General features: G+C 49.3%; 1 protein-coding gene across 1 annotated transcript in view; it reads right to left on the reverse strand.

The window, feature by feature from the left end:
* The window catches only part of LOC118881644, a 155,835-nt gene that overhangs the window by 113,912 nt on the left and 24,605 nt on the right, over positions 1-17,318 (reverse strand). Inside the window, exons 12-17 of the mRNA XM_036826771.1 lie at positions 10,472-10,657; positions 10,192-10,344; positions 8,528-8,672; positions 6,365-6,523; positions 5,430-5,554; positions 2,694-2,888 (exon numbers count right to left, since the gene is read on the reverse strand). Coding sequence (XP_036682666.1) covers positions 2,694-2,888; positions 5,430-5,554; positions 6,365-6,523; positions 8,528-8,672; positions 10,192-10,344; positions 10,472-10,657 — 963 coding nt within the window. The remainder of the gene's footprint in view (positions 1-2,693; positions 2,889-5,429; positions 5,555-6,364; positions 6,524-8,527; positions 8,673-10,191; positions 10,345-10,471; positions 10,658-17,318) is intronic.

Consider the following 17,318-nt stretch of genomic DNA (forward strand, 5'->3'; position numbering starts at 1 on the left):
GAATCTAAAAAAAATGATATAAATGAACTTATTTACAAAACAGAAACAGACTCACAGATATAGAAAACAAACTTATGGTTACCAAAGGGGAAAGGGATTGGGGAGGGATAAATTAGGAGTTTTGGATTAACATATACATACTATTATATATAAAATAGATAAATAACAAGGACCTACTGTATAGCACAGGGAACTATATTCAATATCTTTTAATAACCTATAATGGAAAAGAATCTGAAAAAGTATATATATGTGTGTGTGTATATATTCAGTTATGTATGTATATATACATATATGTGTATATATACATACATGTATGTATGTATACATATACGTATGTGTGTATATATAAATGTATGTATATATATATATAACTGAATCACTTTGCTGTACACCAGAAACTATCACATTATAATCAACTATACTTCAATAAAAAATCTATTTGTGCAGTAGAAAAAAGAAAGGAATGAAGTACTGATACATGCTACAATACAAATGTACCTTAAAAACATGCTCAGTGAAAGAAGCCAGACACAAAAGGCTACATATTGTATGATTCTGTTTATACGAAATGTCCAGAATAGATAAATCCATAGAGACAGAAAGCACATTAGTGGTTGCCAGGGGCTGGGAAATGAGGGAATGGGGCGTGACCACTAAATGAGTGTGGGGTCTCCTTGGGGTGATGAAAATGTTTGGAACTAGAGAGAAGTGGTGGTTGCACAACATTGTGAATATACTACATGTCACTGAATTGTATACTTTAAAATAGTTAATTTTACGTTATGTGAACTTCACCTCATTTTTTTAAAGAGTACACGGTGAATGATTCCATTTATATTAAGTTCACAAAAGAAGCTGGATGTGACCTCTGCTGCCAACCAGATTGAAGTAACAAGGACTGGATTTACCTTCCCACGTGGAGCAACCCAAAACTCAGATGAAACACATTAAACAAAAGTTCCCAAGACACTAGGCATCAGGTAATGTGAGACAATGAACCCAAGAGATGGGAAATAGCAAGGTGAGCCCCAGCTTACTGCCTGGAGAGAGCTCAGGCTGAGGTGCAGGGAGGGGAACAGAGCGGGACATGACAGACTCTCAGGGTTGAGGATCTAGGAGTCCAGGGAGACCAAGGTAGCTGGACTTTGCAGGGCAGAGTACAAGAGAGGAAAGAGCCACACAGAGAAAAGAACTCTGGAAATCTCCAGAGGGTCCCAAGGATCTCTGTAACATTGCATTAGGCAAAGATTTCTTAGATGTAACACCCAAAACTTTATGCATAAAAGAAATGGATAAACCTGACTTCACTGAAATCAAGAATATCTGCTCTTCAAAAGACACTGTTAAGAGGATGAAAAGACCATGCCACACACTGGGAGAAAATATTTGCAAGTCACATATCTGATACAGGCCTTGTGTTCAGAATAGAGCAGGAATTTTCAAAACTCAGGCATAAGAAGCCAACCGAATTTTTAAAAAAGGACAAAATATTTGAACGTACACTTCACCAAAGAGGTATGGATGACAAATAAGCACCTAAAAGATGCCCAACATCAGTAGCATTAGGAAAATGTACTTTAAAGCCACAAGATACTACTGCAAACTATTAGAATAGCAAAAACTAAAAAGTCTAATCCTACCAAGTGTTGGCGAGGATGTACAAGAATTAAAACTCTCATACACTGCTGGTGGGAATGCAAAATGGTACAACCACTTTGCAAAACAGTTTAGCTAGCTCTTAAACAATTAAACATACAACTACCATATGATCTAAGCCATCCCGTCCTTAGATATTTACCCAAGAGACATGAAAACATATATTTATATGAGGACTTGTACACGAATGTTCATAGCAGCCCTACTTGTAACAGCCCAAAACTGGACATAACACAAATATCCACCAACAGGTGAATACATAAACAGACTGTGGTTCATCCATACCATGGCCATAGGAAGAAATAAACTATTAGTATACTCTACAGTACGGATGAATCTCAAAATAGGTACGCTGAATAAAGGAAGTCAGGCCAAAAAGGAGTACTTGCTTTAAAAACAAATGTATACGCTGCATGATTCCATTTATGTAACATTCCAGAAAACGCAAACATCTATTTTGACAGAAAAAGCCTATCACAACAGGGGGCAGGAGGAAGGGATTAAGAAGCATGAAGAAAACTTTGGGGGTGATCGATATGTTGATTTAGTTGGTGATGGTTTCATGGTATATACATATGTCAAAACTTATCAGATTGTACACTTTAAACACATACCATTTATTGAAGTTCGATTATACCTCAACAAAGCTGATTTTAAAGTAGAGTTCATTGATGATTTTAGGGGTCAGAACAGTGGTTACCCTTGGTTATGGGTGGGTAAACCAGAAGAGGGGGGCCGCAGGGTGTGTCTGGGGAGCTGAGGGTCTGGGCGCTGGTTGTAAAGATGTGTTCCACTGGGGGAAACACACGAGGTGGGCATTTCTCTATGTATGTGATACTTTAATAAATCGTTTTTCAAAAGAAGCCAGGCTAACAGCTCACTACTGAGATCTGGACCAGAAATTTGTTTCTGTAAGGGGGTGGGAGGGCAGGGTCAGAGTTCATAGATACCTGGGTCCCCCAGTCCCAAAGCCCAAGCTGACACCTGACAGCGTAGAGGAGTGGGCGTGAGGTGGGCTTGGGCGTTTCCCTTACCTTCCGCTGCAGGTCTCTCATCTTTCTGGACCTTTCTCCTGGACAGGCGGGGTGGGCCGGCTGCGGTGTAGGTCCTGGTCCTGGCTCTGGGGGCTTTTCTGCTTGGGCCTGTCTCTCCTCTTCCTGCCCCCAGAATGACTTCGGGCCAAATAGCCTGCGGGCCATTTCCTCGGCATTTTCCAGCCGGAGCCCCAGCTAGGAAGGAAAGCCAGGGGCTCAGGGAGGAGTAACCCAGTCACAAGGCTGACCAAGAGCTATGGGGTTGGGAGCTTGAACAGGGGGCCCTGGGCTCCCCAGGGTTCATCCAGGCCCAAGTGCCAAGAGGTACAATCTTAGGAAGTCATCAAGCTCCAGATCTACTTGGCAAGTGCCACAAAGCAAGAATTCCTACTGATTCTTTAAGCCCTGGTTCAAATGTCACCACCTCTGGGAAGCCTTCCCTAAATTCCCATATCACTCCCTTCACACATTCCCCCTCCCCTCCCCCAGCCAAATTTATCACTCCTTCCTCTGAGTGTCAAGCACACTACTCCAAGGTCACACTCAGACTCATTTGTGTGTCTCCCTTGCAAGATCCTGAGTTCCATGAGGGCAGGGACCTGTGTCTCATTCACTAAGCACACTCAACCCCTGGTGGTATGGTTAATTCTGTGTCTACTTGACCGGGCCACAGGGTGCCCAGATATTTGGTCCAACATTATTACAGGTGTTACTGTGAGAGCATTTTTGGATGGGTTTAACATTTTAGATCAGTAGACTGAGTCAAGCAGATTGCCCTCCATAATGTGGGTGGGCCTCATCCAATCAGTTGAAGGCCTGAATAAAACAAAAGGCCGCCCTTCCTCCAAATAAGAGGGAATTCCTCCTGCCTGACTACCTTCAGACTGGCACACTGGCTTTTTCCTGCCTTCAGACGGGAACTACACCATCAGCTCTCCTGGGTCTCCAGCTTGCTGACTGCAGGTCTGGGACTTGTCAGCCTCCATAATCCTATTGAAATAGTTCTATGTCTCTGGAGAACCCTGACTAACAGATGAGCTGGTGGATTCTCAAAATTTGATGGATGAATGAATAAGTCCCTCCTTCCTTCCATCTGCCCATCCATCCACCCATCTGTTCACTCACTCTTGCATCCTTTCTTTCCATCCTCCCATCCAAGTGTCTCTGAGAGCATTTGCAGAGAAATCACCAGAGGGTCAGCCTTAAGCCCAGCGGGCAAAGTTTGGATGATAGGTTCCCTGTTCTCCATAAATTAGAAAGGGGTGGGATACGGCACAGAGCACCCTCCCTCAGACAAGCTCCAGGGACCTGGGGGGAAGAGATGGAAGGGCCTCAAGGCAATCCACTACTTTAAAGTTTGCTGGACGATAAAGAAAAATCGACACTTGCCAGACGCACACACAAAAAATAAATAAAAATAAAGTTTGCTGGACATACAGCCTCAGAAATCTTTCCTCTTCCGCTGCTGCCCTCCACGATCCATGTTCCACACAACAGCCAGAACGTTCAAGTTATCACCCGCCAGCTCAAAACCCTGCCTCGACACAGCCCTGCTCCCTCACTGTGCTTCCCATCTTACCATTCTCCTGCACTTACTGTTCCCTACTCTATTTCTGTTCCTTGAACACACTAAGCCCTTTCTCTTCTCAGGAACTTTGCACATACTGGGCCCCTCCCTGGAAGGCTCTTACCTCAGCTTTTCACATGGCTGCTTTTGTTCATCCTTCAGATCTCAGCTGAAACTTCACCTCCCTAAACACACTACCTAAAGTTGCCATTGCTTTACCAATGTGTCTACTCATTTCTTATCTGTCTACCTCTCTGGGCTGTGAGCAGCAAGCGGGCAGAGATCATGTCTCTCTTGTTCATCATCGTATTCTCAGAGCCAAGCACAGGGCCTGGTACATGTCAGGTAGAAGATGGATATTGTCCAATGATGACAGGTGGATAGATGGATGCAAGGATGGGTAGATAAGTGGGAGAATAGATGAAGAGATGGGTGGGTGAGGAGACTGATAGATAGGTGCATGGGTGGGTGGAAGGGTAGATGAATAAATAGGTGAATGAGAGGGTAGATGGAGAGATGGGTAGACAAGTACATAAATGAATAGATGGATGAGGATAGAAGGATGGATAGGTGGATGGATGGACAGAGCAGAGGTATAGACGTATGGAAGAGCATGTGGATGGATGGGTAAGTGGGTAGATGAATAGGTGGATGGATGGGTGGGTGACTGAGAGAATAAATAGATGACTGAGTGAAAGTGTAGATGGAGAGATGGGTGGGAGGGTACATAAATGGATAGATGGATGAGAGGGATTAATGAGATGGATAGATGAATATATGGATGGATGACAGATGGGGTGTGAATGGATGGGTGGGTGGGTGGGTGGAAGGATGGATAGGTGAGTGGATGGATGGATAACTGGAAGAATAGATGGGTAGGTGCGAAGGTAGATGGAGAGACGATGCAAAGTACACAGATGGATGAGATGGACGAGAAGGAGGGAGGGAAGGAGGGATGGGGTGGGTGGTAGTTGAATGGATTTATGTATGAGTCAGTAGGTGGGTGAATAGATGGGTGGATAGGCAGATAAATGGGTGGGTAGACATCAAGAGCTGGAAGTATAAGATGTGAGAATAGATCTATAGATAGAAGAGGTGAAGGTTGGAAAGAGAGATGAATGGCCCCAAGCCCAGGAGAGGCCCTGAGGAGAAGCAAGGCCCCCTCTTACCTCTAGGAGGTTGAAGGCACGACCAAGGGCATGGACAGTCAGGTTGGCTGTGGCAGAACGGGGAAGGAAGGAGACCGGAGAGAAGAGCAGTGTCCCCTCCAGGTTGGCTCCCAGGCTGCCCGATGCTAGAAGGGACAGAGGATCAGTATACACCACACCGTTAACCACGTGGGAGCTGCCACCAAGGGACCATCGCCGGAGACAGGGCCAGACACACAGTGCATCCTCTTGGCCAGGATAGGAAGCTCAGACCTAAGCCTTACCAAGGGCAGAGGGAAGGTCAGAACAGAAGGGTCACAAGTGTACCCACACCTGCCGATAGGCAGACAGGGGACAGCCAGAGCACCCCGCCCCCGGACTTGCTGAGTAGTTGAGGGGGTTTGGGTACCTAAGCTAGAACAGGGTCCCTTTTTGATTCTGATTAATTACAAGGAGGCAGCTGTCTCTCTTCGACGCTAATCTCCTTTTCTCACCAGGAAAAAGCAGTTCTCAACTTCACAGCCCTCAGCAGGAAAGAATCCATGCGAATTGAACAACAGTGTTTCACGGATATTGCATTTCTTTTTAGGCTAACCCTATTTTTACAGAGTTAAACCGATCTTCCACTAATGGTAGGGATAAAAGGTTTCCTTTTAGAATAAGTGTAAGTTTAAAAGAACCGGTTTAGAGAAAAGATGGAAGTACTATTCAGTTGAATGCTATCAAGTGGCTCATACTTAACTATTTTTTAACTCTTCCAACAAAAATGGCAGGTGCTATTTTGGATACAGCAAAAAGATAAAAATAAAAAATAAAAAATCAAGCAAGTGGCATGTGAACATTTGACATTTCGGAAATGGTGTCTTTGATCCACTTGTCCTCAGGAGTTAGAACTCCCAGGTCGCCAAGCCTTTGTGGTCCGAGAGCAGGACAATACCTGCCCAGGATGCCCATACCTGAGCGGAAGGTGACGTCAGAGTAGGACGAGTGTTTCCAGGTCTCTGGATGGAACTCTTGGCTGACAATGTCCTCAGGGATGGCCTCCCGGAGGGCCCGTTTCAGGGGGTCGCCCGTCTCCAGCAGCTGCAGGAGGTGACTCCACACAAAGGAGCCCACTGGAGTCCCAGCGCAGCCAGCGGGGAGGGGAGGGGGGAATGGTGAGGGAGGACCCGGAACTGGCACAACCCAGAGAAAAGACCCCCCAACACCCCTTCCTGGGTCCTGCTATTTCCACCCACCAGGGGCTTCTCAGGAGCCTAGCTACTGAGAACCACGTCCTCTTTGAAGAAACAGCGGCAAAGAGCAGTGCCCAGTTCAGACAGCTCACACATTTATGAGCTGTGTGACCTTGGGCTGGTTACTCCACCTCTCTGAGCCTTAGTTTCCTCATCTGTAAAATGAACTATAATGACCTATCTCCCAGGGCTGTTTGTGCAGATCAGTCAAGGGCAGAGCCTGGACCTAAAGGACTGAGTATCTTTCAGGGCTGGCAAAGGGGTGACATGCTATCCGTGATGGGGACCCTCTGAGGCTCTCTAGAGTGGTAAAAATGAAATGAGAGCACCAATGAGAAAGTCCAACAGAGGATATTATTCTAACTGGGAACCCCAATCCTCTTGCTTGTCTCAGAGGATGTCTCAGAATGCCCAGTAGGGAGCTTCTGGAACAATCCACACGGAACAGAGCTGAGTCTGCCTTTTGTTTCCATCAGGCAACATGCAAGCCTGATACCCCAGGGCCTCCATCGAGGCTGTCCTTTGGCTGATCCCCTCTGAGGGGCTTGGCCCAGTGGCTTATTGATGCAGAGCAGGCCCCTCCCGCACCCCCATTCCACCCCTGAACCTGCCAACAGCGGTCTGCAACTCCTAGTAGCACCATTTCTTTTCCTTTTGGCAAGGGGGTGGGGTTTGCTGTTTCTTTAGAAGGTAGTTTAGCAGTGTCACTTCAGACTTTTAAATGTGTGCCCCTTTACGTTGGCTACTTCTCCTCTGGCTAGATTAGCACAAGGGCCCAGGAGTGGATATAGAGAGAGATTCATTTTGGTGGTTGTTTCTCATGGCAGAAGACCTGAAACAATCTAAGTGCCCATCGGTGGGGCTGCTAAAGTAGATTACGGTTAAGCTCCTAGTGGAACACCGAACAGCTGTAGCTAAGAGTCCAAGTGTGCCGATGTGGAAAGAGCTCCCAGACGCACTGAGGAGCAAAATGGCATGTATAACATGATCCTGAGTTGCTACTGCTGTTAAGGAGATACACGCCCATGTTCATACATGCACTACACGTTCTGATGGGACACACAAGAGAACCGGTCACAGTCAGTACCTTCAGGAAACAGGACGTAGGGATCAGGAGACATGGAAGGCAGACTTTAACTTTCCATTTATATTTTGCCGTCTGCTTTGAAATTTTGGCTACATAGTAGTAATAACAATGGTGGTAATAACATTAAAAGTAACAGCTATGCACACAGCTCTTACAATGTTCTAAATGTCTTCCTGTACTAACTCATTTTATGCTTCCTCTGTGAGGGAGGTATTGTTATTATCCCCATTTCACAGATGGAGATGGAGGCTCATAAAAGTTTAGTCACTTGTCCAAAGGCACACAGGTAGGAAGTGGCCAACCTGGGATTTGAACCCAGGCTGGCAGGCCCCAGGCTCTCAACTCACTGTAAATTATGTCAACTCGCTGTGCATTATGTAAAAACTTTTTGAAAATTAGTTGAACCTATTTTTTGAAGTTCCACCTGTTTAAAGGGAACTCTCTGACCCCACAAGGGATCTGAGATTCGCAGACACTGTTCCTCCTCTGCCTCGAGGCTCTCCTCCAGGTACTGTGCCATGACCTGACCAGAGCTAGAAGGGAACTCAGCGACTTCCACCCCATTTTACAGATGAGGAAACTGAGGACCAGAGAGAACCAACTTCTCCAAGGTTGTTCAATTGCCATGTGGGTGAGGGGAGCATGCAAGGCCACTTGTCCGGTGTGCTAAGAGAAGGGGAACAGGAAGGGGACAGAACACCTGACGGATGGAGCGTGAGCATGCTCCTGAACCCCTGTGCCCACCAGGTGGCACCAGGCCAGCCCCAGCCCCCCAACCCCGAGCTGCAGCTGCTCACCCTGGGTGGACGGCTCTCCTGCCTGGGTGTGCCGCACCTGGGCAAACACCTCCTCGCTCGGGCACCTCATCAGCGCCAGGTAGGCATTGATGCGGATCTCAGTGTCCTCCTCGGGGCTTTGGTACAGGCTGGAGAGCACGGATCGCTGCCTTGGGCAGGGGGAAAGTCATCACTCAGGGACCACCCACCTCCACCCAGGAGCACGATGTCCCCTCATCTGCACTGGCTCCAGCAGGTGGCCCCGATGCCCTGCCCCAGCTCTCCTGACGTCTCCAGAGCTGCTCCAGACACTCTCACCTGTGGCCCGGTTGTGGGAGGTGGTAGGTTCCCCAGTCACTGCTAATCCCCATCCTCCCACAGGCCAGCCAGAGCCTCATCAATTTCCACAAGTGACAATGGATAAACAAGTGGGCGTGGCTGCATTCCAAGAAAACTTCATTTACAAAAAAAGCACAGCACAGGACTGACGCACAGGAGGTATTCCCGACCCCCCTTCCTAAGCAAGCCGCCTCCCCTACCCTGTGATTCTCTGCCCCAGCACCTGTTGGTTTCCTTCATAGCACAGCCATTTACCCATCTACTCATGCAGCAATATTTACTGAGCACCTATTATGTGCCTGGCAAGGTGCGAGGTGCTGGGTGACAATTATGAGCAAGACAAAGCCAGCTTTTATCCACCCGAAGCTTACATTTTAGTGCAGAGAGACAGACAGTAAACAAGGTTAATATGTGAAATATATAATACGTTAGGCGATAATAACTGCTAAAGAAGGAAAAATAAAATGGGGAAGCAGGAGGCATGGGAGGCTTGAAAAGGTCAATTTCAGGTGAAATAGCCAAGGAAGACTGACAGCAAAGTGATTTCTAAGTAAAGGCCTTCCAGAGGTAAAGGAGTAAAGCCTGGGGATATACAGGGGAAAGGAATTCCAGGAAGGGAGAACAGCATGTGCAAATGACCTGAGACAGAAGTAAGCCCTGCAGGCTTGAAGAACAACAGGGAGACCAGCATGGCTGGTGAGGAGTGGGGGGTTGGCAAGGGAAGTAGGAGGTGAAGCCAAGAGGTGCTAGTGGGTCAGTGGTCAGACTACAGGTCCTGATAAGTCACTATAAGGACTCTGGCTTTGACTCTAAGTGAGACAGGACCCACTAGTACAGGGGTCAGCAAACTTTTCCTGTAAAGGGAAAGATAGTCAATTTTTTTTTTGCCTTTGCAGGCCATGCAGTCTCTGTTGCAAACTACTCAACTCTGCAGTCGTAGCAAAAAAGCAGCCTAGACCACACATAAATGAACAGGTGCAACTGTGTTCCAACAAAACTTTACATACAAGATCAGGCAGTAAGCTGGATGTAGACCATGGACCATGGCTTGCCGACCCCTGAACCAGAGCGTTTGCAGCACAGGTCGCTTATATATAGTTTGTTTGTAATCATATACTTATTTGTATATTTATTTGATAAATATATGCCTCCCACATAGACACAGGCTCTATGAGAACAGAGACCTGGACCCCTGTTCACGCAAGTACCTACCACAGTGCCCAGCATATAGCAGGTGCTCGGTAAATGTGATGAATGAATGAGCAAATAAAGAAGTGAATTAACAGTGGTTTGAGACCCACTACTGCCCCATGCCAACCACAATGAAATAACACGCAGAAGCTCACGTCTGCAGAGCAGGGAACCCTCCGGAAGGCCTGGATGGCCCCCAGCCGGACCTCAGGGGGGCCGCTCCTCAGGGACGCACAAGTGCTCAGCTTGGGGGTGAGAGCTACGGCCGCCAGGCCGGCATTGCCAATGGCCTTCAGCACGAGCTGGAGCTGAAACAAGATGGTGGTGGGGCCTTGAGGCCTGATGGGTGCGCCCAGCCCACCCATTCAGCCTACAGCTCGCCCACTTGACAGGGACCCCATCAAGGGGCCGTGCCCAGGACGGGGCTGTCCTCACCTGATCAGCATCCGAGGGCTCCTGGAAGGTGCAGTTGGCACCCAAGGCGTCTTCCAGGATCCTCATGAGGGAGCCAACACCAGGCAGCTGCCCGCAGGGCCCGTCCAGAGACACACAGAGGTTATGCACCAGAGCTGAGATGCCCAGGAAGGCGCTGGGGCTGGCCTCCGGGGTCTGCAGCAGTGGCTGGGAACAGAAACCGGCCCCCCGACCCCAGCCGAGAAGCCTGGTAAGTGGTCCTTCCCAGGTCTCGCCATGTGCAGATCTAGGGTGCTTCCTAAAAATACAGAGGCCCCGGCCCCCCAGCCCTGAGGGTCTGAATAAATTGTCCATGGTGGGACCTGCATGGAGCATTTCTTAAAACACCCCAGATGACCCTTTATGTGCATCGAGGATGGAGAACCACACCTCAGGGTGTGGGGACAGGGGACATTTGGCAATGTCTAGAGACGGGATGTTGTCACAAATGGGGGACAGTGCTGCTGGCATCTAGTGGGCAGAGACCAGGGATGCTGCTAAACATCCCCCAAGACACCGGACAGCCCCACAACCGAGAATCCAGCCCCAAATGTCAACAGTGCCAGGGGTGAGAAACCCTGGGCTAAATCACCAGTCTGGGGGAGCAGGGTGGGGGTGGTGAGGTTTTTCTGGGTGGAACATGGTGAAGAATCTCCGACAAAGTGTCAGGGCCCACGCCAGGTGGTGGCACGGCTCTGCCACCTCCCAAGATACATGAAACGTGTAAGAAATAAAACCAAAGTTCTCTCTCTGTGATCAATGGGCAAAACAAGTAAGCCAGCTTTTTGTGCCCTTCTGTGAAGCTGCACGAGAGACCAACCATCTCTTCTGGGACCACATGATCCCCAAGTAGTGGTCACAGTGCCCTGTCTACAGCAGGGGAGACGGAAACCAGACAAGCTGTGTCCTGCCGCCCAACCAGGCTGGTTTTCTCCAAATAGCATCACCCGCCCCCAGTTCTGGGAGTGAGAGGGGTGAGCTGACAAGGGCTGAGAGAGCTCCCAGGCCACTGTACCTCCTGTCTGCCAGCTGGGGCAACTGGGACCATGCTGTCCTGGACCTGGTGGGGGCTTGAGGGCACCCAGCATTGGCTTTGCTCTTCTCCCAGGGTCTTGATAGGCAGTTGGGCAAAAAGGTGGAAAGAGGAAAGGATGTGCTCTGAGTGGAGATTGTCTTTAACAGAGGTGGCTCTGGGTCCAATCCAAAAGAACCCAAATGGAAAGGCACGGCCAGTAGCATTAGGGTAAATGGCTAGCAACTGCCCAGCCCACCTACTGATGAAAGCAGCTCTTTTACCCTTTTCTGTTCACCCATTTCTGTCCCCCTGTAACCCTAAAAGCCTAATTATAGAAATGAGATCACTAAGCAGTTAAAATGAACTCCTCCTGACTTATGCTTTTCTGAATGCACACCATGCCTTGCCTAACCTGTTGATTCTTTTCCTAGATAAAAAGAAGTAAGAAGAAAGAAGAAAGTAAGTAAGAATAAAGAATGACTAGCTCTCTACCCCCAATAGCCCCCTAAGGAATGCTGCAGGCAGATCACGCGGGCAAGATAACATCTGAAGAGAGAGTCAGCCAGTCTGCATGCAGAGAACAATGCAGAACCCAACCTCCTGCCCCAGTGATTCACTGAGATTCTGCCCCCATGTTTCCCTTTAAAAACTGTCATGGCTGAGCAGAATCTTCAGAGTTGGTCTCAGCACACAAGTCCACCTTCTCCCCAGACTGCCGGCTTTTCTGATTAAAGCAACTTTCCTTTCTACTGACACTTGCCTCTCGAATTATTGGCTTTTTAGTGGTGAGCAGCTGAACCTGAGTTTGGAACACAGACCCAGGAAATAAGAAAGTCCCTTGGGTATAGTGCTTGCCAATTTCCATGTGTAGATGCTCCCACCCTGGCCGATTTGCGCTGAGTCACTACGAGGGATCTGGGAAGAGATGGGGAGTCAGCAGCAAGCACACCTCCTGTGACTGGTCCACACACGACACAAGCAATGCAAATAAGCCTGAGGGTGTGGACACGGGACCGCATAGTAAGAGCATTAGAAATGATCCATCTCTCGGGGCTTCCCTTGTGGCGCAGTGGTTAAGAGCCCACCTACCAATGCAGGGGACACGGGTCCAAGCTCTGGTCTGGGAAGATCCCACATGCTGCGGAGCAGCTAGGCCCGTGTGCCACAGCTGCTGAGCCCGTGCTCTAGAGCCTGCGAGCCACAACTGCTGAGCCCTGGTGCCACAACTACTGAGCCCGCCCGCCTAGAGCGCCTGCTCCACACCGAGAGAAGCCACTGCAATCGGAGGCCCGCTCACCGCAACAGAGACCCAATGCAACCAAATATAAATAATAAATAAATAAATTTTTTAAAAAAAGAAATTATCCATCTCTTACTTTTATTTTAATATGATTTCTCTAACTGCAAGCTTAGATCATTTAATTTTTAATAATGGCTATGTTTATCAACCAGCTCGAAAACTACCTGAAAATCAAGACTCTCCCACGGCACATGTTGGGGTCCTTCGGTCTGGTTCCCTGAGGAGCAGGAGGAGACCCAGCCCTCCTTTGGGGGTCAGACTGCCCAACCCACCCAGCTCAGACAGGCCCCTTTCTTCCGGGGGCCTCGCAGTGGCAGGGACTCAGCCAGGCTGAGTCGGAGGAGGGTCATTCCAGCTGCTCAGCAGAGCTCCCCCAGACGCTCAGCCACCCTTACCCCGGGGCACCGAAGCTTTCAGCTGAGAGGAAGACAAAAGTGGGGGGGCGGGGGGCTCAGAAGAGGGGAGCGCTGGTTCTAGGCCTCTCGGAGGAAAAACAAGAAAGAGGTATTTTATTTAATAAACACACGGCACTCCCTATGTGCCAGGCTCTGCTGTTAACAGGGCACACATGTCACCTGCTTAGAACCTGAGACACAGAGAGGTTAAGTAACTTGCCTAAGGTCACCCAGCCAAAAAGTGGTAGAGCCAAACTTGACCCTGTAGGGTCTGGTTCCCAGGCTGGGCGTTCCCCCTACACTCACTGTTTCTCAAAATACATATTCTGGGCTCATTTGTGAAAACCAGACCCAGGCACTGGGCATCAGGCAGTGGCCTCTATTATTCCTACAGCCCAGAGCAGGGACCACCAGGCAGCCTGGGGGAAATACAGCCTCTGCACCAGCTGTTCTTCCCTTGGGTTCATGGTCTTAACCAGGTCTGTGTGTCCATGCAAGGGTATCTGTGTGCGTGCATCTCAGTGTGTGTGTGTTTTAGAATCTCAGTGTTTGTGGGTGTGTGCACTCCTGGGTAGGTGTGCACGTGTCTCAGTGTACATGCATATCCCAGGGCACATGTCCCAATGCGTGTGTGTGCACTCATTCGAGTGTGCCCTGATGTGTGTGTGCACATGTACTGATGTGGGTGTGTCCCCATATGTACACATGCAAGTCCCAGTGTGTGAATGCACACTTGTCCCAGTTGATCCAGGGGCGGGGGGGGGTGTCCAGGTGTGGGTGGATGTCCCTACTTGTCCCTGTGTGTGAGTGTCCTGGTGTGTGTGTGTGTGTGTGTGTACATGTATGGCATGTCTGTGTGAGTACATCTGCATGTCCAGGTACACGTGTGTGAGTCTTGGTGTGTATGTCTCAATATGTGGGTACGTGTGGATATGTGTCCTCCTGTGGGTGTGTGTCCCCATATGTTCCCATGTAACCATCTTCAGGGTATACGTATGTGAGTCTTGGGGTGTGTGTGTGTGTGTGTGTGTGTGTGTTTCCTTTGTGGAAGGAACGGGGACCTGTGGCTTGGAAAAGTGTGTTCAATGTTATTCCAGATTTGGCAAATGAAAACAAACACTCTGTTTTCTTAACACAGAGGAGGGAAAGCAGGGCTTGGCTGGGATGCAGGGGTTATGAAAAGATGGAGAGAAGACACTCAGACCCGCGGGATGAGGGTTCCTGCCTGCCAGAGGCCTTCACCTCTGCCCACTCTGCCCCAGGAAGGCTGCCAGCGGGAAGGCAGGGCAGACTTGGGCCCTCCCAGGGCCAAAGATGGAGCCAGAAGCCTGGGAGGGCCCTGTGGGGAGGGCAGGACAGCTGGAGCCACTTGGTTTGCTGGGAGCTACAGGGCCAGGACAGCTGGGCCAGTGTCAGGCCTGGGCTCCAAGAGGGTCCAGACAGTAATGACCCTGCTCGTTTGATGGCTGCCCTGGGGGTCTGTCCAGAATTGCCAGCCTCCCTCAATTTCACAAGAGTCAGAACACCAGATCTTAATGCCAAAATCTCTGACTTAAAAAGGTTTGGTTCGGGACTTCCTTGATGATCCAGGGGGTAAGACTCCGCACTCCCAATGCAGGGGGCCCGGGTTCAATCCCTGGTCGGGGAACTAGATCCCGCATGCGTGCAGCAACTAAGAGTTCGCATGTCACAACTAAGACCCAATGCAGCCAAAATAAATAAATAAATAATAAATAAAACAGTATTTTAAAAAAAAATTCAATTAAAATTCTGCTTAAAATATTCAACTTTCTCTTTTTTTTAATTTTTAAAGATGGAAAGATAAAATCACCCCTAAGCCTATGACCACTTTTCCAATGTGACTTTAACACCCATTCATCTTGTCCCAAACCCAGTTCCTCATATCCAAACCAGCCCTCCCCAAAAGGCCAAGCGATTAAGCTGGTAGGAAAAAAAAAAACATAGGAAGCACCATGAGCTTGGGGAGGTGAAGCACTAGCTGGAAAAGACTGATCAGCTGGACTTCACCACAATGAAGGACTTCTGCTCATCAAAAGACACCATTAATACAGCCCAGCAACAGAACAGAGCAAAGTCCCGACACGCACGTGTGCGTGCACACGCGGCATGGACAGAATCTCACAGAGAACGTGGGAGAAAGAAGCCAAGCTCCAGATGCACACAAGCCCACAGGTGTGAATGTCAAAAGCAAGCAAAACCTAGTGATGGTCAGAAAAGTCAGAATCACCATGGCCTTTGGGGTCACCGACCGGGAGCTGGAAATGTCCTATATCTTGTCCAGGGGTGGTTACACAGGTGAACACGGATGTGAAAACATCAAACTAGATACTTAAGAGCAGTGCAGTCTCCTGAATGTATAGTTTAAAATGTAAAAACACCCCCCCCAACTGCAACGTGGGACCCTGGGCGGGACCCTGGAACAGACAGACGACATTAGTGGAAAAAGCAGTAGGATCTGAACAGCTGGAGTTGGTTAACAGTAAGGTAGCAAGGTCAGTTTCTTAGTTGTGGCAAACACTTTCTGGTGATGTACGATGTTAATAATGGGGGAAGTGGGGAGGGGTGTACAGGAACTCTCTATACTATCTTTGCAACTTTTCTGTAAATCTAAAATTATCCTAAAATAAAAAGTGTATTAAAATAATCTCTTGCCTTCCTCCCTCCCCCTCCCTCCTCCTCCTCCTCCTCCCCCTCCCTCTTTTTCTTACTCCCCTCTCCCTCCCATCCTCCCCGTTCAGGCTGCACAAAGCAAGCCTGCATCCCCAGCACATGCCCAGCACGGCACATGTGCGTCCTTGTGACAGGATGAGAGAACAAGCAAATACAGTCCAGAGAGGTGCAAGCTCTGGTCTAGCAGGATGAGAACCTACGAGACGCAGGTGAGAGAAGATCCTGGGCTCCGAGAGAGCCAAGGGACCCGCCTGCTCTGCTCACGGCGTGTCCCTGGTAAGTGGTCACAGCAGCGACACCAGTGCGTACATACACTTAGCCCACGTCATAACAACTTAGTCTGCACCATCACCCTACGAGTTACCCCCACCGCACAGATGGGCACCCGAGGCACAGAACAGTGAAGCATCTTGCCCGAGGTCGTGCTGGTAGGGACAGGGTTGGGTTCTGAAGCAGGGGGATCAAGCACCAGAGTCTGTGCTTTTGGCCACTGCATTCATGCCGAACAAACAAAGAAGGAATAGGGAGCCCGACCCTGCCCAGCACTGGCTGAGCCCCTGCAGGCCCTGGATGGCGTTGATGTCCCTGTGGCCAGAGTGTCACCTGCTAGGCCATGAGCTATGGGCGATGCCCCTTGGGGCCCGGCCCTCGCCTGGCTCCAAGTCAGTGCCCGATTCCCTAATGAATGAAGCCAACTACACAGCCTGGAACAGCCCCACTGCAAACTCTGGAGTTGTGGGTCAGGGGTCAGGCCAGGGGTGAATGCTCCCTACACTCCACCTGGAGAGTGGCCAGAGCCCCTCCAGCATGAGGGACCGAAAGATCCTGCTGGAGACCCCCTCATCAGCCAGCACAGGGGTCCAGGGACCCTGGCTGGCCCATCACCCCTTCCACTCCCCACTGGTGACCTCTGAATCCTGGCCCACTACCAGTCTGGGACAGCAGGGTGAGGACTGACAACTGACCCCACCACCAGCTGAGTGAGGACACCCCCCATGGTCCAAGGGAAAGGCACAGCAGCTGCATCACCCAGCTACCCAGCCTCCTTGGGCCTCAGTTTCCTCATCTGTAAAATGGGAGTAATAAAAGCACCTACTTCATAGAGGCATCGTGGGGGTTAAATAAGACCTCCTTGTGTTGTCAGAAATCATTGGCCTAGTTTCACATGCTTTCTTAATCTCAAAATTCATTAAATATGCTTGATTACAAGAATAATAGCAGCTCTAATTTAAAGCTCTTGGACTCTGTGCCAGACATCAGGAGAACTGCCTCACATTCGGCATCTCATTTCTCACCATGAGCCCAAGAGGGAAGTACTGCTCCATCCCCATCTACAGATTGAAAAACAGCTCAGAGAGGTCAAGTCACTTGCCTAGGATCACACAGCTGGGAGGGACACTGCTGAGACTCAAACCCAGATTTCTCTGA

The sequence above is a fragment of the Balaenoptera musculus genome, chromosome 15 (assembly GCF_009873245.2).
Source record: "Balaenoptera musculus isolate JJ_BM4_2016_0621 chromosome 15, mBalMus1.pri.v3, whole genome shotgun sequence".
NCBI lineage: Eukaryota > Metazoa > Chordata > Mammalia > Artiodactyla > Balaenopteridae > Balaenoptera > Balaenoptera musculus.